Source organism: Thalia democratica, chromosome 4, assembly GCF_965202585.1.
Source record: "Thalia democratica chromosome 4, ktThaDemo2.hap1.1, whole genome shotgun sequence".
NCBI lineage: Eukaryota > Metazoa > Chordata > Thaliacea > Salpida > Salpidae > Thalia > Thalia democratica.
In genome coordinates, this window is record NC_139168.1 from 32,653,131 (window position 1) to 32,674,679 (window position 21,549).

A 21,549-nucleotide genomic window follows, 5' to 3' on the forward strand; every position below is an offset into this window, starting at 1 on the left:
TCGGGCAAAATTGACCCTTGATGCTAAATTGTCTTCGTGCAACTTTATTATTTCGTGAAATTTTGTGCCCTCGTGCAAGTTTATCTTCGTGCAAAAGTATCTTTGTGCAATTTTGTGCACTCGTGCAATTTTGTGTTCTTGCAATTTTAACCCGTTCCCGTTTCAAATAACGAGTGTGAAGTTAGCATGATATTGTTTTTCAAGAATTTTCAAAAAACTTCCAAACTTTAAATCCAATTATTTTCCTTATCTTAATAGCTAAAAAAAAAAAATAATCTAGAGAATGGTCCTTTGTCTATGAGTTAAAAAAAAAATCATTTGATTGGGGTTTGGTTTTTTGAGTGGCACCCTTTAGAAAAAATTAGGTTTTTTTATAATTTTTTACTAGGATCTTTTTTATTTTTTTTATTTTCATATTTATTAATAAATAAATGTTAGACTACATTTTTTTTGTCTTTCTTATTCAAATGATTTATTGTATAGTTTACTAAAACTTGCATAGGTCATGTACTACATAAAAATAAGTTTAATGTAGAAAAAAATCTATGAATAGTTTAAAAAAATAATTATAAAATTTTTTAATTATTATTGTTTTTATTAGCCGCAAATAAGACTAAATTCTACAAAACTTGTAATTCCGAAATAAGGCCAAATACTACGAAATATTGACAGTTGGAAAAAAAAAAGTTGTCTGTTATTTATTTACTAATAATTATGAATATTAAATAAAAAAAATTGTTTTACTTTTTTTTAAATTAAATTCGATCCTAGTAAAAAATTATAAAAAACCTATTTTTTCTACGGGACCCCACTCAAAAAACCAAATCTCAATCAAATGGATTTTTTTTTAAACTTAAAGACAAAGGACCGTTCTCTAGAATAAAAAAAAAAGTTTTTATTTAGCTATTAAGATAAGAAAAATAATTGGATTTAAAGTTTGAACATTTTTTCAAAAGTTTTTGAAAAACGTTATCATGCTAACTTCATACTCGTTTTCAAATACAACAATATCTATTTATTCATTAATAATAAAATTCTAAAGTCAATGCTGCGTATCAAATTCACAAGCAAAACTTTGTACTAAAGGACAATCAATTTACGCTGTCTAGTTTAATGTATCGTGTAATGTTTTGTTGATAAAAAATAAAATTTCTAAGCTATCTTGAGTCTTGACAACTGGCCGGGGTAAATTGAAATAATGTTTTAGCAGGCTAACAATGTCAGAAGCATTCAAAATTCATCAGAGTTTTTGCTATCAAAAAGATTGTTTCTTTACGATAGTTATTGTATATAAATAAATCCGTTTAAATTACGACTATTCGTACTGTTCGATAGAACTTCACACTACGTAAATTTCTTTTGAACTTTTTTATCATGTTATTTATTGACAATAAGATTAAAACATCGATTAATGATGACTTTAGCATAAATGATAAATATGTTTTGGTAAGTGCAAACTAAACAGTTTTGTTTATTTTATTTGTTTGACTCATAAAGATTTAATAGTTTAAAAAACTACATAATACATACTTAAACTCTACTAACAAGAGTTTTATTTGTTGAAAATAACTTATGCTGCACTAATAATAAAATTATGTTGTTTTGGAGTTTGAAAATAGTTACATACTTACAAGACTAATTAGTTGAAAGTAAGTAAATCTACTCCTCGCTAAAATGCATATGGTAAATTTATATTGAAAACTTTTCTATACTAAAAAGAAACATTGTTTATTTCAGCTGAGGCTATAACAAAATGTAACTTTTAAGCGAGTAGTAGTTCATTTTTGTTTTAAACTTATAAATAGAAATGTATGCTAACATGAGTTGTTATTTAGTTTGACTTTTTTTCTAAAAAATTATAAAATTACTGGCAAAACTTTAAACCTAATTAAATTTTTCTAATAAAAGTTTAACAAATAAAATTGGTAAATAAATTTTGATGAGCTAGTTCTATAGTTAGTCTTCAATAACTAAAGGCGCGTCTAATCGAATATAGGTTGAGTTTTAGAATATTATCACAGTAATTTCATAAGTAAAGTAACTTGCAGCAGTAAACTTCATCAATATTATATTTTTAAATTAGTTTTGTAAAAAAAAAATAAAAACTATTTATACAACTAAAAAACAATGAAAATTATAAAACATTAACATTTAAAGATTCACATTGAACAAGTTCAAATAATTTTTATAACTGCAGGTAAAGTTAAACATAAAGTATGTAATAAAAGTGTGAATTAACAACTAAAATTGTAGTCTTGTAATAAAAAAAAACCTTTTGGTCATAAAGCTACGAAATGACAATTCAAATTATTAAACCATATCTCAAAAATTGTTATATTTAAACAAATTAAAAAAAGTGGTTTTAGATCTTTGAACAAGATTATGATAAACTGAGATAAGAAATTGTAAAACAAGGTTTTTTTAAATTTACTAAAACTTGTTTTAACAATATCTCTAAAACATTTGAAATTTTGCAAAGAAAAATGGTCTGTAGGTACTAATTAGACCTACATACTTTTTTTTTCAACTATATTTTAGTTTTTGAGATATTGGTCTTTAAATTTTTTAAAAGGAATTAGAATTGCCCGAATTTGAATAATCGTCCAAACAGCTACATCGGTTCACACAGCAAACTGTTTGGTAGTTTTTAGTATAAATTTCTTGCCAGAATTCTGTAAATCTTGTTGCAGAAGGAAGAGTGAAAGTAATGTTAGTTACCAATAAAACAATTTTTAACTAAATAATTTCCAGATTAAAATGGAAATAGTTAAAAAATAAGGTCATATTTTATTTATTTAGAAAAGCAATAAAATAACAAAGTGGTATAAAAATAATTACTTATAAACTGCAGCCTACAATCTGAACTTCTGTTATTTGTTGTTCTACTTGCTAATGATTTTGAATTTTACTTGTCTAGATTTTTATCCAAGACTGTTAATAAAGTGATACAATGCTAGAAAACATTTGCATGTTTGAGTAGCTAGTAAATTGCAGCAGTTGGCTTCAGTTGCAGAAAGGAGTTAAGGTAAAGATAAAACTTCAGTAATTATTTAACTGTCTCTATTTTATTTTCTGTAATCGAAACTTTATAACGATCTTACAGACTCCCAAGTTAAGTCCCAACCGAAAAATGCCAAAAACAGATTAGGGGAGAAAATTAAAATAGCACTGACTAAGTTTTTTAATTTACATCAATATTACAAAATAAATATAAGCGTTTAGAAGAAAAAAAGTAGTTACTAAATAAATTTAAGAATAATAAGATTTGTAATCTTTAAAAAACAAAGTTTTACTTAATATGAGTTTTTAAAAGTAACAGGGCTCACACAAGCTCAAATCAACTCAAATAAGTTTGAAATTTTTTCAAGTTTGTTGTAAAACTTAGGCTAGTTTGAGTTTTCTCAAAATCTGCGCTTGTTTCTATGATTTAAAAAGCTGTTATTTACATCAAAACTTAATTTTTTTGTAATATATATTTAGTTGTTTTGTTATAATTATGATTTTTCAAAAAAAAAAAAAAAAAACTAACAGTTTTTTTTAGTTTTTGACTCCTATATTTTTATTTCAGTTTTCTCACAAACATTGGCTGACTCAGGCTAGTTTGATGGACTCAGATTACTTTTTTGCTATTTAGAGTAGCAACCCTAAAATACAGTAACCTGCCATCTAGGTAAGCACTTTGAACACAGCATAAGTGCATACCCAACTGAACTGGCAGTACGTACCTAAGAAATTTTGGTCTTAAATTACCTACACAAGACTAACACAACATGTCAAAATCCCTCAAAAAAAATTGCCATACAAATAAATTATATTTGTTCAAAGTATATTAAAAAGTCTTAAGTACTTTAAATATATGTATTCATGTATGTATATTTATATTCAACCCACAAAGTTTTTAATCTATCTTGTATTTCGTTGTACCTTTAAAAAATACATAGTACCTATAATTATTTACTAGTTATAAATAAATAAATATTAACGAAAACTTTGGTCATGCTTTTATTAAATTGTGTTTGTTCAAAAAGCTAATTTAGGGTTATGAAATTTCACTCCTGCTTATTTATTAATTAGCATTTATTTTTTATTAAAGTTTCCAAATTCATGTTTCAATTTTTGAGTATGTATATGTTAATTTGGGAACGAGTCAAAACTTCACAAAGACAAAATTGCACGAAAGGGTCAATTTTGCACAAAGACAAATTTGCATGAGGGGACAAAATTGCACAAAGACAATTTTACACAAGAGTAAAAAAAACTGAAAAAAAAAAACAGAACAAAAACTAAAAAATAAATTAATAAAAAAAAAGAAAAAAGTTAATGACCGAGGGTAAGGGTTAGGGCCTAGGGGTAACAGTAATAGAAAAATAAAAAAAACTAATAAAATTTGTTATAAAAAGTCAAAAGAAAAATGAATAAATAAAAACAAATTAATTAAAAAAAAAGCTACCAACCGAGGGTTAGGGGTAACAGTGATAGTAAAAAACATAAACTAAAAAAAAAATAAATCAACCCCTACCAAAATGTCTTTGAGCAAAATTGTCTGCTCTTGCAAAAGTGTCTTTATGCAATTTAGTCCCCTCGTGCAAAAGTATTTATGTGCAATTTTGTCCGCTCGTGCAAATTTGACACCTACCCATTAATATCACTGTTCAATTTTTTAGTTAATCTGAATTTTGTGTGTTTTTTTAAGTATTTTTTTATCTTATTTTGTTTAATAATGGGGTATGCAAATTTAAAATGCAATTTTTGTTATTTTCCTTTAAAAAATAAACAGTAATATGTTTCTCCTAAATATTGGATTTAATATACAATTTGTGAGTTCATAACTTATTTTATAATACCTTTATTTTTAATTGATTTAAGTTTGTTTGAGTCTAATTTATTTTGAATTATAATACTTTTGTAATACCACTCATAAGTTTGCTATTAAAAATTGCTTTTGAACACAGTGTTTTTCGGCTAAAAAGTGCGTACCATAAGCAGCAGTTTGTACCTAGGAAGTGTGTACCTAGTTGGCAGGTTACTGTACTAAATAAAGCTTCCATGTAAAGAGTGTAATTAAAAATTCTATTGAAGTTAATCTCTTTTTTTTTTGTTTATTGTACAAACTTACATTGATACAGTGGTCAAAAACTTTTATGTGGTTTTTTTTTCTATGGCCTTTTGTGTTTAATATCTATACAATAAAATACTTTTTTATGTTAAAATTTTAATATATTTTTCTATAAAAGAGCATTCTTCTTTTTTATATATACTACAAGCTACATCCTTTTAAAAGATGTTTTAGCAGGTTGTTTTTTTGAAATATTTCTTGATTTAGTAAATTCCCAATAATAACTTATTCCACTAACCAATTAATATAAATCAATGATTTTTTAAATTATAAGGTGTTTAAAAAAATTTATTAAGTTATAGTTTTAGATTATATTTTTTAACTTTGAGCAATTTTATTTATTTATGTAGTTTGTCTTAGTCAATATTTAGTTAAAATAGTTTAACTTCAAATCCTTTTTATTAACTATATTAGTTTCTAAATAGCTTAATTTCTTAAAAGTCACATTTATTAAAAAAATTGTAAAAGTATCAAATAAAGTTTTAATATTTTATGTAATATTATATAATAACTATAAAAATATTTAGACTTAATTTCCTAACACTTCAGAAAATATTAAAAAAAAAGCATCAAAAAGTATAAAGATAGATATACTTTTAAGAGTCATACTTGTTAACAAAATTTTATAATATCAAGTAGAAAATTATTTTTATAATTTTTTTTTTGCAACTAAGAATCTGATGTTATTTACTTATATACCAAATAAAAACTTTATGCAGATAATAGAATTATAATTATATTTTTAGTCTTTAAAAATGATTTCTTTACAATTAAGAAGCATTATGTCAATGCAAAAAATCCAGTCATGTAGCAAGAGACTGATTACAAGTGGTAACTACACTGCACCTACACTACTCAATTACATTGATGGGAAGAGATGTGATGTTGTTGAAAAGACAACTTCGATACCCATCATTGAACCTGCTACTGGTATGGTTGTTAAAACTATAGTTTTATTAGTTAAAAAAATATTTTACTATAGGTTTTTTTAATTGATAAAAATCAAAATCATTATAAAAAGCAGAGAACATAACAGTTTTTAGGCATGTTGACGGAACATTAATTAACAGTTGTATATGCAATAGTATCAAATAAATAAACTTCTTTTAAGATTTAGTGAAATTTAAAAAATGAACAGCAGCTTAAGTGAGTGGTTTGCTAACTCTTAAAAATATGTTCACAGACAACTGAAGTAAAATTTCTGTGAGCAGATTCTTAAATAATTTTGTTACAATACAATTTTTCTAGATGAACATTTATTTAAAAAAATCTGTTTTAGTTATCATTTATTTGTATTTATTACTATGCTAAGTTTAGTACATTATTAAAAGTCTATCAAAAAATATAAAAAACAAAACTAGACAAAATAACATGCTTAAAAAACTTTAGGCTTTCTAGCAATAATTTGTTTTTAAGTATTTTTTTATAATCTCAGTAAAAAAAGAGTTTTTGAAATAAAATAAAATGTGTAGTAGTTATTTTTTTATAATTATTTTACTTATGTCTTTATTTAATGAAATTAACATACATACTAGATATAGCTTTATAGTATAGTCATACAGCTGTATAACAACAATGAAACTTTCATTTAATAAAATAGTATTTATACTTTCAGGTAAAGACATAGGTCTTTTGAATGAATGCAGTGAACTAGATGTGAACATGGCAGTTAAAAAAGCAAAAGAAGCACAAAAAGAATGGTCAAAAATAACTGCAAATGAGAGAGGAAAATTAATGATTGAAGCTGCCAGAAATTTAAAGGTATTGCTGTTTATTAATTGTTTTATTTAGTTATAATATTTAAGTTTCTTGAATTATTCTTCTGGTATGTCAATTGCTTATTGTAATTTTTTCTTGTTTTTATCTTAATGATTATATAAAAATATGATGCATTTAAAAAAGTACTTCAAGCAATAACAATAATTTTAAAATAAAAGCTTTGTTGATTTTTTTGGTGTATAATAATCTTATATATGCAGTTATTATTTTACTATTATTTTTTGAAAAATTTCGATAATTATTGATTGAAACAAATTTCATGATTGAATGTGCATTGGAAAAGTTAATAATTTTACCATTTACATTTTATGTATACCAGATGACTGATTTAAATTAAGATTTTATTGGAATAACATAAAATTTTTGGGATCACTTTAAAATTTTCATGCAAAACTTTTAATGTATATAAAATGTTTTTTATGATACTTTTTTTCTCTACCACTTTATAAGTGATTAGAAGTTTGGAAAGGAAAGATTATTTGTTGCTTGTTTTTTATTTAAGTTGTACCACACTCTAACTTTCAAAAACTTTATTTCTTTATGACTTAGTCTTTAAACTTATAAGCAAGAAAAGTAAAGTTATTCAAATTTTATGTAAATTTTTAATAAATTTATATACATTTGTTTTCACTTAATGTCATACACAACACATACAAACTATTGACTCAAAGTTGCATTTCTATAGTATCACTTTTTTGAGATTGTTTTATGTTTTGAATTATTGTTTTTATATTTATATTTTACTTAGACTTTATTTAACTACTTGTACATATTCGGAAATAAGAAAAATTCCAAGGCTGGTTATATGTTATACAAGGTATAGGCAATATACTAAATGCTTTAGTATATTGCCTATACCTTGTATAACATATAACCAGCCTTGGAATACTTCTCATTATAAGCCTAAGTTTAACATTAAAAAAAATTACAACTAAGGTTTTTTGGCAATGGGAGGGTATTTTATCTTGGTCTTAATTTGCAGATTTTCAACAAGCTTTAAAGTGGTTTTTATTTATTTGATAATTTTTTAGTGATTTTTGAGATGTAGCTTGTTAGAATTTGGGTGTTCAAAAGGTACCATATAAAAAGTACAAACTTAAATAGCAGAAATACTATTTAAATATTTTTTTCTTCTTTTAATTTAAAGTAATATTTAAGAATTTTCCTAGTCATTATTATATAATAACCAATAGTATTGTAGGAACATTAATTTTTTTTTTTTCAAAAAAATAAAATAAAAATTTTGTAAACAAAAAAATAATTCTTCAAATATATTATTTTAATAACTTAAAAATGCTAATATACAATGTTTATAATCATGCAAGAAAGTAATCGCTGAAAATTTCAGATTTTAAGCATAAAAAATTAGGAGGAGATTGCGGACGTATCATTGTAGAGTCCTTTATATGCACATCTGTTATTATGTGTTTTTACAAATTGTTACTTTTTTGTAAATAAACTAAATGTACTAAAGTAATAATTTATTGTTTAAAACTAGATTTTTAGAGATTTTTTTTAATTTCCAAGAGAATAAGCCATAAAAACTCTTCTATTCATGTATTCCTATTAAAATTTTCTACAAAACTAAATGTGTGTCGATATTTTATTAAGATGATTTATGTTATGCAAAAATGTATCATAAAGCTAATACTTTTCAACTTTAAAATAAGAGTCATTTTATACAGTTTTGCACCCCTATGGCCTAAATTTACTTGTAAGCTTTAGTGCTAATTTAATGGATATATGTATAAAATGGAGCCTCAAGAAATATTTTTTTTATTAGTACAAATGAAAAAATAAAGACTTAATGCCTGTCAATTACTATATATTCCTACATCTGGCTTGCTGAACAGAGAATTTGCCCACTCAGTTATACTCTTGTATTTTCGTTATACGTAAAAGTTATTGATTTCTACTTTAAAAGGTAGTAATTCTGTATTTTGTTTTGTCAAAACAAAGTATGTTTAAAAAATAATAAAATCAAAGGAAAGTATTCTTTCAAAATAATGAAATAAGATATAGCAAAATATAAATAAAAAATTCAAAAAAATACTACAAAAAAAAATTGTCTAATAAAAGTTTTTGTTAAACCATTCCCATAACGCAATGCAAAAATTTTACAGTATATTTTTTTATTTGTACAACACTTTAGTATTAGTTTTAACTTCTATAGTTGCTAAACCAAGTTTGTCCAATGTATTTTTTAAAGTTTAGTTTTTTACGGACACAAAAAAAAGGTGTTAGATTTGATTACTGCATACTAGTATTATATTTTTAAACCCTGATATAAACAAGCGTGCATAACAAGTTTAGCGTGCTAAAATCTAGTGTAGGGGTGCGCGAAATTCAGTCTGAACTAACACTAGATATTATAGAGTTAGTGGTGATGAGCAAAATAAAAAATGTAGTTTTGAGCTTTGTAAGCAAATATTTTTTTTTCAGTGCATTGTGCCCAGATTTCAACTACCATGAAGACCACTGCTCTAAACTATTAATCTAGGTCATGAATTATAAATTTTTGTAAAGCATGCTATAGAGAATAGAATGAATTCAGATGGATTGTGCTGAAGTTATTTCTAACTTATTATTCTTAAACACTATCCCTTATATCTCTTTATCTTACACGATAATTATTATATGATGACAGAACGTGCAAGAAGAGATAGCGCGCGTTGAAGTGAGTGATACTGGCAAACCAATCTGGGAGGCCAGATTGGATGTACAAACAGCTGTTGACTCATTACAATACTACGGAGGTTTGGCTGCTAACTTGTCCGGTTGGTTATTAGTTTTTTTTAGATTTGTGTACATTACAGTGTTACATATTTTTGACTATACATAATTTGTTGGGTTAAAAAAAATTATTTATATTAATTGTAATATTAATTTTTAGTTTTTATATATTTTAAAATGTATAAACAGTTATAAAAAGTTGAAATACTTTCAGTAATCATGTTGTATATCATTTTTTATGTATTTTTTTATTTTGAACATCGTTACATATCTACAGTATAAGCTTTTACTGCTGCACTGACGCTTATCTATATGCTAGGTTGGAAAAAAAAAAGATTTTAAATATAGTTTTAAGGTGAAAATACTTCCATTAAAAGTTAAATCTTTCATACTCTAAACAGCGTACTTTAGTACACAATTAGACAAGTTTAAACGCAATTACACAGGTCAGTACTTCCAACTGCAGAACAACAGTTTCGGTTATTCAATCAGGGAACCGTTGGGTGTGGTGGTTGGCATCGGTGCTTGGAATTACCCAATTCAAATGGCAGGCTGGAAATCAGCTCCTGCACTAGCCTGTGGTTGGTGAAACACTGATTTGTATATATTCTTTTAATTTAGCACTTTTCTTAATTTGGCTGACGTAATAATTTTCTCTTTGTTGAAAAGTGCTGTGCAAATTTTGTTTCAATTGTCTTCCCACAAACTTGTTTCGTTAGGATCTTTATTAACAAACAATTAGCCATTAGTTTTTTGAATTTTTATTGTTTATTTAAAAGTATAACAAAATTGTAATGAATGAAAAATATGATATTTATTAATGAGAAAAAAATAATGTTGTTCAGCAGAAAATTTAGAAGTATATATTTGTAAAAATGCATTTATATGTTTAGTGGGTGTTGATAATTATATATTTGAATAAGAATTGAAAATGTTTTAATAAAACCAAAGATCTATGAATCTGTTGTTTTTGTTTACAGGGTTAAGGCAGCTTTTTTTCTGTGGTTTTTTTAAACCAATTTTATTGTATATTTTAAATTATTCAAAACTGTCCAATTTCTTATATAAAAAAGGCAGACTACCTTCAAACCATTCAATCTTTGTTAACTACAATATTAATTTTAAGTAACAAGATCGATTAAAAGTTATTTTAATTTTTTTTTAATTTTAAAACTCAGGCTATTTTGAGACACAAATATTTCTATTATTTTCTATTTGTTGTAGCAAAAAATATTTACAAATTATTAGTATAACTACTAGTTAAACTTATTAATTAAGACCAATAAATATTGTTTTATCTAAAAAAAAAAACTTTTATATGAAAGTAGAGTTTTAACAGTTTTTATTTAACGGTGGATTTTATACTTTATAACGTCAAAAATTGATTCAAATAGAAACTGTTCAACTCGCCTCGTGCAACTAGAATAACTTTAGTTGTACACGGAATTTTTAAATTTGGTTTGAAGCTCTAAATGCTCTAGAGTTTTGGCTTTCTGGCCACAATTTTTTTCTAGTGACTGTGGCCTCGACTAGATTTTTGGTCACTTAGATTAACTTTTTTGCTTCAATAAGCTGCAATAATGACACACGTGGAAAAACATTACAACCTTTTAAAATACTGTATTCATCAATAACAGAACAAACAGCTAATTAATGCAGTTATTTACGATTCTTTCCCCATCGGCAGGCAACGCAGTGATATTCAAACCGAGCCAGTTCACGCCGCTGACCGCCGTGATGCTGGCAGAAGTGTTCACGCAATCGGGGATTCCCGCAAACTGCTACAACGTGTTGCAGGGAGGCCACGTGTGCGGCGACCTGCTCACCAAGCACGAGGGCGTTGACAAGGTGACGTTCACCGGTTCGGTTAACACTGGCACGAAGGTGAGAGTTTGTTTCCTGACTTTTAGTTGGTTTTTTTCAACTCAACAATCCGTGAGCTTGTAGATACATTTTTTTAAATTGTTAAATATATATAAGGTGACATTCGCTAAAAGCAAAAAGAAATACATTTTTTGTTTTAAGTTTATAGGTAACACTATATATTTATACAATATGACAAAATAAATTAATCTATGGACCAAGGGTGTTTTTAACAAATTTTTATTTTTTGGTGTGATGGGAAAACTTGCAAATAATAAGAAAATAAAAGAAAATAAGGAATCTACTACATTACACAAGTAGATATAAAACTATTTTAGAACAATTAAATACTATTTCCAAGGTAATGAGAAATTGCGCGGATGGTATCAAGCACGTGACTTTGGAACTTGGAGGAAAATCCCCCCTCATAATATTTGACGATTGTGACGTCACAAACGCTGTGAATGGAGCGATGATGGCCAACTATTTGACGCAGGGACAAGTTTGTCAACTTTTTTACGTTGATTAGATAAATAATTACCTTAGGTAAATTTTATGCTAGTTTCATGGTTGCAAAAAAAAACCTGGAATTTGAAAAAAAAAACTTTTTGAGAAATATTTAAAAAATCTCGAATATCGAACAAAAATCACTAAAACCTGGAATTTCAAATAATCTATACATGTAAATTAACGAAATTTCGATTAAATACGAAAAATCTATCATAAAGAAAAAATAAATTCATTAACATTTTTTATTAAAAACTCATTTAAATTAGCTTAACAGTATCTTTTCAACGTTGTTAAACTATTTAAGACAAAAATCGGACCAAAAAACTTGTTTTTAAAAGACCTGGATTTTTTTTTTAACTTTTGGTAAACCTGTAGTTTTGATGTAATTATCTGATTCTTTTGCGATGGTGTCAGGTCATTTAACGCAGGGAAGAGTTTTTATAAGTGCTTTAATTTAAGTATAAAACACACATGAAATAATCAATTAAGAAAGTTACATAAAAAAAGTAGTTTTGATTTGTAAATTAATTGCTTTGCAACTGTGTTTACCTAAAATATTTTTATTTTAAATAATTGCTTAAAAAACCTAAGTAAGTAAGCAAAAACGTTTTTCTAACATCTCAACGAAACTTTACTGGTTATAAACCTGGTATGTTTTTTGTCAGATGTATACTAAATGATGTGTGTTAGAATTTTTATATACAAATTTTGTATAACTTTCAAGGTATGTTCCAACGGAACGAGGGTTTTTGTTCAGGACACAATTTACGATCAATTTGTTGAAAAATTGGTGGAAAAAACATCGAATATAAAGCATGGGGATCCTCAGCTGGAAGAAACACTGCAAGGTTCGTTTGTTAAATAATATACGTTGTTGAATAACTTTTCTATGAAATAGATTTGGCCAAAAAATATTTTACAATGAGTAACAGTTACTCTTATCTGTAAGCTCATAGTATATACTTTAGGATACTTTTTATAAAATAAGTAAAACTCAATTGACCTATGAGATACAGTCAGTGTTTTAAAAACAGCTCTTCATGGTTTTCAAATAAAAAATTACCTCAAATTTTTAAGAAATGTTTCCTGCAAGTTACTCTTAATATTTAAAAATAATAACTCTTGAAAGTTTGGGGTAAATTTATTTGAACAGCTTTTTTCCGGAGCATAACTTATTTAAAAAGTATAACAAAACACATTTCATTTTTCTTAAATTTATTTTAGTACTTTCGTAGTAAGGCTCATCAGAAATTATATCTTACTAAGTTAAACTAAATTGAAATTGAAATAAAATTATACTGTAGAATGAAGTTTTAAAGTATAAAATGACGTAATAATCGAATGTTTAAACGAACTAAAAGCTTATACTATAGAACTTTGCTGTACTAATAAAACTCGTTGGATTAAAATCAAACTAAAATAAACCAGCGATAAAAATGAAAATAAAACTACACTTTAAAAAAGTTCTATAACGGGAAACTAATTATTTTAAAATTACTTAATATAAGGATTTGAAAAGTTTAGTCTGGTATACAAACTTTTTCTGCTTACATAAACTGGGCCTTAAAGATTGAATGCTTAAGGCTTCCAGAATATGTAGCTGAAAAGAGTTCTCCGCTCTCACTAAAACTAAAAAGTTCTCCTTTATACAAATAGCATTCAATCTTTAAGGCCCAGTTTATGTAAGCAGAAAACGTTTGTATACCAGACTAGACTTTTTAAATCCTTATATTAAGTAATTTTAAAGTAATTAGTTCCATTAAAAAAAAAATTAAGTGTAGTTTTATTTTCATTTTTATCGCTGGTTTATTTTAGTTTGATTTTAATCCAACGAGTTTTATTAGTACAGCAAAGTTCTATAGTATAAGCTTTTAGTTCGTTTTAACATTCGATTATTACGTCATTTTATACTTTAAAACTTTATTCTACAGTATAATTTTATTTCAATTTCAATTCAGTTTAACTTAGTAAGATACAATTTCTGATGAGTCTTACTACGAAAGTACTAAAATAAATTTAAGAAAAATGAAATGTGTTTTGTTATATTTTTTAAGTAAATTTATTTAAAAACATAAGAAGATTTTTTTTTTTAAACTGAATACATCTTGAAAGTTAATTGAAAATATAAACTGTTCAATTACTTAACTAAAATACTGTTAAAGTATGGTTCCTATTTCCAAGCAGTTCTTATTTTGAAAATAAATAAAAAAAATAAATTGAAACATTCTATAGAGTTATTCTAAAACCTTAGTTTAAGTTCTTCAAATTGTCGAACGAACATATGTATTGGTTGTTTTGAAAGTTTAATTTTCATTCAAAATAATAAAATATTTGTATATACGTAGGTTCGATAATTCACAAGGAACAAGGCGCAATCATACAAGGTTTCCTGGACAGAGCTGAAAAAGAGGTTTTTTTATTGATTGTTTTAATACTGTAATTTTTGTTTCTATTTTAATTGTTTGAAAAGTATCACAACTTTAGATTGTAGTTTTGTGCTATTAGAAAAAAAGTATACATTTAGCAAACTACGAAGAATAATTTCTGTGAATAAAAAGTTTATGTATTTTAATAAACAATGTTTAAGATGAGCAAGAACTATGTAAAAGAAATTTAAAGACTTCTCAGAGAATGAAATTGTTATGAAAATTAATTGTCTTTTGCCGTAAATTTACAAATTCATAAAAATCAAAGTGTAATATAATTTTATTCCACACAACGTTTTATGTTTTGCTGTCTGCAAAAAAATAGTTTCTTTGAAAGTAAATTTTTTACAAAATTTTCTAGGCGATAATGGTGTTTAACTTAGGGTTACCAAAAAACCTGGAATTTTGAACAACTTTTACATGTTAAGTAGTAAAATTTCGATTTGACACAAAAAATCTTTCGTATAGATAAAAAAAAATCACCAAGTTTTTTAGAATTATTAAATACATTTAAAGAAGCTTTAGGATATATTTTCAATGCCGTTATACTGTTTAACACAGTTTTTTACCTTCAACTTAATTTTAAACTGAAAATGGACCTTAAAAAGTGTAATTTTAAAAACCTAGAAGAAATTTTGAAAACCAGGAGAAAGTTTGCTAAAAACATTTGGCAACCCAGTTAATTTATTTTAATTTTTTTTTATTGAAATATTTCAATGTGGTAAAATAATTTGACTTATATATTTTATCTAATTGGTATTTTGTTGGTACAAAAGTATTACGTTAATTTAACTTTAAAGTAAACTTATTATAAAAGAGTTTAAGGTGCAAAAGCATTAAACTAAGTAATTTTTTTTTACTTAACTTGCTATGGAACAATAACATTATGTTTTGATTTAAAATATTTTATTATCAAGGGTGCAAAAGTACTATGTGGGGGTGGATACGTGAAAATGCCTGGTAGTTTATCTGGTGGTTGCTACTGGAAACCTTGTGTGTTAGGTTAGTGTTGTTCTAGTAATTAACTAGATTAATTAAAATTTATAAAACAAACATGAAAAGTGACAGTTTTATTTATTTTTTTATATGAGTATCATATCGATGTTGTTAAAACTATATGTAAAATGTCAAAATTTCATAGTCTGTTGTGTAGGTTTACCTTGGGTTCAGTTCCATAAAGAAATTTATTTTTAAAGTAGTATATATTTTTTTAAAACTTTGAAACTGTTTATCTGTTGGCAGTTTTATATATATATATATATATATATATACAAATAAGATATAACGTTAAAGGCGTTAAATCCTGGAGATCCTGATAAGCTAAGCTTATCGGAATATATACCATAGATGTTTTTGTGTCAAAACTTTATTCCTACTAACGGCGTTTCACTGCTCTCAAAAAAATTTAAGAACTAGTTCTTAAATTTATTTGAGAGCAGTGAAACGCCGTTAGTCGGAATAAGGTTTTGACACAAAAACATTTGTGGTATACAAACAAATATTTCATTATTAAATATAAATTTGAACTGTTTAGTTTTTCAAAGCATTTATTTATTCTATACTTTTATGTTTCAATTCATTTTCATTACTAAGATCTTTTATAGAAAATTATTTAAATTTACGTAATGATTTTGTAAAATTTTGATTGAAGTATTGATTTTTCTAGTTGTTATAGAAAAAATTACTAATAAAAATTCTCAGTATTATAATAGAAAAAAGTGTTTTCTGTTTATCTTAAACTTTAAGCATTTATATCTACTTGAAATTTAAACAAGTTAAAAGATAACAAAGCTGATAAAATTTTTAAATTGGTTTTTAGATAACTTAAAGGAGTTAAAAAAAGGTTAGAATTTTAAATATTTTATTTAATAGCATATTATCTTATGGTTTTTACATTTATCTAATTAGTAAAATAAGTTTTATGTGATATATTTATTATAGAATCTAAACTTTTATTAGCTTTTTTTGATCAGTTTATTGATAATCTAAATATAATTGAAAAAAATCCTAATGAAAAAAATTATAAATGTAAACATTTTAGAAATCACTTCAAATATTATACAACTTGTAGTGTTAAAGAAGTTTACAAAAACTAATATAAGATATGAAAAGCATATCTAAAAAACTGTTTAGATTAAATAAAAAACATACCATGATTTGTTAAAATTACATTTTAAAATTATAATAAAGAATAAAACTCTAGATTGTGAAATCTTTAAAAAGTAACTCTGTTTTTTTAACTTGACAGATTAACATAGCACATTAAAATAAATGAATATATTTTGATATAAGTACTTTATGGCAGATGCTTTTATCACACTTTAGCATAATTTACAAGTCTGAGAAATGTAATGCTTTTTTTTTTATTACAAAATCATAAACAAATACTACGAAATATTTTTGAAAACACTTCCGTTATTATGGAAACAATATATACTTTAAAAAAAAAAAACTATAAAATACCACATATTATCTGTTTGCATATAATGTTTTATCAAGTTTATTTGAGTGCAGTAAATAGTTCAAAAGTGCTTTTTTATTATTTATATTATCTCTTGCACTTTCTTTACAATGCATATACAACAGATAACTGAAAATATTTAGATAAGATGCAACTACATCAGTACATGTTCCATAATACCAATGTTTTTTTTATAAAAAATCAAATAAAAGTTTAGCTTCATTTTACAGGGCAACAGCCTCAATAAAAGTTTTTGTTTGTTTTTAAATCACTAAAGTAATTTGTAGTATGAAATTTTTTAGCTTCTGGAAATTACAAATAATTAATACATAAAATTGATTTATTTTTACAAATGTCAAGTATATGACTGTGTACATTTCACCTCAACAGAAGCAACTGATTCGATGGAAATATCACGTGACGAAGTTTTCGGACCAATCATGAACGTGTACAAGTTCAACAGCGAGCAAGAAGTTGTCGAGAGAGCCAACAACAGCGAGTTGGGATTGGCTAGCGGGCTCTTCACCAAGTTGGTTTTGAAATGATAAGCAGTTTTGAGCTGGTATTTTCACACTGAAAAAATTTCAAGCTGACAAATATTGTTGTGTTTAGCATTTTAGTTTTAATGATATAACAGTTGATTAAGAATTGTGAGCGGTTTATTTACTACTCTTAAGTTTTAGATTTTGTGTTGGTTTATAAATGTCTATATCTATCAATAGTGAGCACATTTCAATTGTTAAGCACATCTTATTTAAATTCAAGCTGCTAAATTTAATTATAGTAATAGCAAAGTTTGATTTGATTTTTAGTTTATTTACTGGTTAACATATTTACATTGATTATGTTATTTGATTATATTAGTGTAATATTCTCATTACACCTATCAAAATTACAAATAGTACAAAATCTACTTTTATATAATTTTAGTTTCTAAAATAGTTTTTAAGCAGTTTTAATAATTAAAAAAATTTTAACGTAAAGTAAGCTCATATGATAACTGATTTTATTCCTTCAGAAACTTTTTAACAAAACTTAAATAGTCATTTTTAGCAAATTAGTCAACCGCAAATAATTCTCTCAGTTATTCTAAGAGAATATGTTAATTAAAAGTTGTGCAATCTGAAAAATGTAAATGCAATACTTCAATGCGCATTTATGCGGCATTTACATTCCGGTCTTATAGAAGTTTTAATTTCCCAGAAACGTATTATAAGCTCAAAATTAAAATACCGTCTTTTATAAGGCTTTGTGCAGATTTAAACGCATTATAACCCTTTGAAAAGTTAATTACAATGTTAAATATTTATACACTTTTTGATTATTTCTTAACCTACAGAAACATATTGTACAAAAACTATGTTTTGATTACCAGAGATACCTACAAATACAACATGAAAACTTTGAGTTTACAAAGTTGACATTAATGAAGTTTTTTATGCTGCCAGCTCGAAAGTACATTTTTTTAATTAGAGTATCTATAATTTAATTATTAGAATAGTTTATTGTCTTAGGTTGTAAACTCTGTTAACATTTGAGACTTTAAGGCTATAATTTGAAACTTACACTAGATATTCCGGAGTTTATGATGAAGAACAAAAAAAGGTCTCAGGTGTATTTAAGGGTGGTTTTGAAACTTGTACCAGATGTTACGAGAAAGTTTGAAACTTACACTTGACCAGGGCTTCCCAAGTGACACATTTTTGAAAGTTAGGGGGCGGTAAGGTACAAAGGGGGTCAAAAGGACATAATCTCTAATTTGAAACTTACACTAGATGTTCTGGAGTTTATGATGAAGAACAAAAAAAGGTCTCAGGTGTATTTAAGAGTGGTTTTGAAACTTGTACTAGATGTTACGGGAAAGTTTGAAACTTACACTTGACCAGGGCTTCCCAAGTGACACATTTTTGAAAGTTAGGGGGCGGTAAGGTACAAAGGGGGTCAAAAGGACATAATCTCTAATTTGAAACTTACACTAGATGTTCTGGAGTTCATGATGAAGAGCAAGAAAGGTCTTAGGCGTTTTTGAGAAATATTATAGGAGAGGGCCATTGCTTTTTAAATTTCTTTTACTAAAAAAGTTTGGGAAAACCTGATTTACATAAAGCACATCATTTTGACTTTTTAGTGTTTTTGCTTTGTTTATATAGTATTAATTAATCTTAACCTTTGTATTTTTCTCCTGACTGCATTCTAATTACAAAAGAAGAACTAAATAGGATCATTATTTATGATTTTAAAATTTTTTTACCAAACAGAGATCTACTCCATCAACATGACTGTTGATTTTTATTACATGATTTTTTTATTTTTATATAATTATTACTGGGACATACTTCGAGAACACACTATAATCGATACTTTGTCTTCTTTTTATATACAGTATATTTTTAGTGTTAATCACAATAAAGTAGGTTAAATTTTTTTCACACTGTTTTATTATTGCATACGTTTTTTTCCTTTCGCAAAGTTTCTTATAGCCCCCTTACAAGATGACAATTGGATTACAAATAAATTATTTTTTAGTATTTTATTAGCCATCACTGAGACATGTTTTGAACACCTTATGCTACCATCGATGTTTTATTGTCATTTATATTATACAAAAATATTTTCACACTCATTTCAAGTTATGTTTTCTTTCATACTCGTTTAGTGCAGAACATTTTTTTTTTCCTTTTAGCTCTTTTACAAGTTAGCGACTTACATATAAACAATTAAAACATTATTGACATAACTTTCAATATTTTAAGATTTTATTTTCAGTACAGCGTTTCAATTAATATTAAAATCTAAAAAAAAACATGGTAAATACGTAAGAAGACATTAGGCTTAAATTATATATAAAAATGAAAATAAACAAATTTTAAAACATCATAAATATTCTCAACAGAGACCTGCTTCGCGCGCACAGAGTGGCCAGCAAGTTGGAGGCCGGCAACTGCTACGTCAACAACTTCAACATCTACCCGACGGAACTGCCCTTCGGCGGCAACAAGAAGAGCGGGCTGGGACGGGAGAACGGGGTCGAGGCGTTGAACCAGTTCAGCCAGTTGAAGACGGTGTACGTTGAAGCCGAGCCTGTTTGGTGCCCTTTTGAATAATTTTTTGAAGAAAAAAGTCATAAAAAGGTGGTGAATTTTGTTAATTGTAAAAATGCTTCGCAGCTACATACATTTGTGTTTCTTTTTTTTTTTAGCTTAACTTTACCTCTTCCATATTTGCGCGTCTCGACCAGTTTAATCAGTAGAGAACTGACTGTGGTTAGAATTATTAATATGGTGCCATTTCTAAAGATAGAATCGTATAATGCGGTTGCTATTTGATTTGTTATACATTGTTAACTGTTGATAAATTTTGCTTGTTTTATACTACTGGTTGATTGATCACTTCAGTCAGTTGGAAGTAAGGATGTGTGGTGCCTTTTACAAGTTAGTTGTGATTGAAAATTTATTTATTTAAGCCTAAAATCACACTGTAAAGCTCACAAATAGTTTACAGTTTTGTTTGTCTTATTAAGTAAGTATTCTTATTGTAATCAACTTGTTCAATTATTTTGTTTTATGTATTTGCTGTTTTACAACTTATTTGAATCTACAATTGTATATATACTCTAAGAATTTACAAGTGATACATTATCATATACTACTAAACATATTGTATGTAAGTTGTTGTTTAATATTAGATCATATTTAAAGCTGTACAAATATAAAAAATATTTTCGAATTTGGTTGTAAATATACATTCAATTTCTTATGGCTCGTTTTTGGTGCTTTTTGATAGTTAGTGTACACTGTACATTTTATGTATTTGAATTGAGAATTGCTGACTTTTACAATTCAAAATAATAAAAATGGACATGTTTAATTTTAATACTTTGTTTTGGTACTTAATTTTTACAGTGTGCAGTTATAAAGTTATTAACCTTTTCAATTTGTCAAAGTAAGTTTTTACTCATTAAAAGAGCTTCAAGTATTCAAAATTTTTACTTACTTTGCATCTATTTCAGTTAATTATACATACCTCTAAGAACTACCAGTGTATGTTAAACTTACCAAGATAATAATATTTCAGTTTAATGACCTTTAAAAAAAAAGTATGTTCAATATTATTCAAAAGTTTACTTTCATATTTTATTCAACTTTTAAATGTATCATAGTTTAGATATAATTTAACCATTTACATATTTGTGCTTTGAATTTGTTTAAATTTTACTACAAAAAGTCAATCTAATTGTTAAAATACCAAAATTTTACAAACACAATTTTATTAAAGTTTTATCTATTAATATTTAGTATAGCATTATAGTTTTCATACTAAAAATTTCTTCATTTTATACAAATATTTTAATATGGCCAAATGTCAATACTATTTCTCAGTTTACTTCAAGTTATTTTTGCTTTTAATTTGTTGAATCATAAACAACTCGTATACTTAAAAATGGTATCTAATAGTTTTAATTATAATGAGTTTTGATGCTAACTTTTGTTTATTTTACATTCACATAATTATCAGTTTTTCATATTTAGCTTTGTGCCTTTATTCTTCAGTATATTCTTTTGTTATATTTTTACAATAAAAGACTAGTATATTATTTGTATACTTTTAGTTTTATAAAACTCATGTCTTATGAAAGCCGAACTGTAGTATTTTTACTAACT

At 25.8% G+C, this 21,549-nt stretch overlaps 1 protein-coding gene across 1 annotated transcript; it reads left to right on the plus strand.

The window, feature by feature from the left end:
- The first annotated feature begins 5,845 nt into the window (after nucleotides 1-5,845).
- Nucleotides 5,846-20,954, plus strand: LOC145835162 (4-trimethylaminobutyraldehyde dehydrogenase-like). The gene is made up of 11 exons (XM_082942715.1): nucleotides 5,846-6,046; nucleotides 6,732-6,877; nucleotides 9,543-9,672; nucleotides 10,075-10,209; nucleotides 11,316-11,512; nucleotides 11,853-11,993; nucleotides 12,726-12,849; nucleotides 14,347-14,411; nucleotides 15,345-15,429; nucleotides 17,279-17,417; nucleotides 19,782-20,954. Exons 1-11 carry the CDS (start codon nucleotides 5,872-5,874, stop codon nucleotides 19,990-19,992), a joined length of 1,548 nt encoding a protein of 515 aa, XP_082798841.1. The 5' UTR covers nucleotides 5,846-5,871; the 3' UTR covers nucleotides 19,993-20,954.
- The last annotated feature ends 595 nt before the right edge of the window (nucleotides 20,955-21,549 follow it).

What these genes read in the sequence shown, in the direction of transcription:
- LOC145835162 (XM_082942715.1), top strand. Translation starts at nt 5,872, where the DNA reads ATGATTTCTTTACAATTAAGAAGCATTATGTCAATGCAAAAAATCCAG. An exon ending in AGCTCCTGCACTAGCCTGTG is followed by an intron (nt 10,210 to 11,315) that starts GTTGGTGAAACA and finishes CCCCATCGGCAG; the next exon opens with GCAACGCAGTGATATTCAAA. An exon ending in CTGGAAACCTTGTGTGTTAG is followed by an intron (nt 15,430 to 17,278) that starts GTTAGTGTTGTT and finishes TCACCTCAACAG; the next exon opens with AAGCAACTGATTCGATGGAA.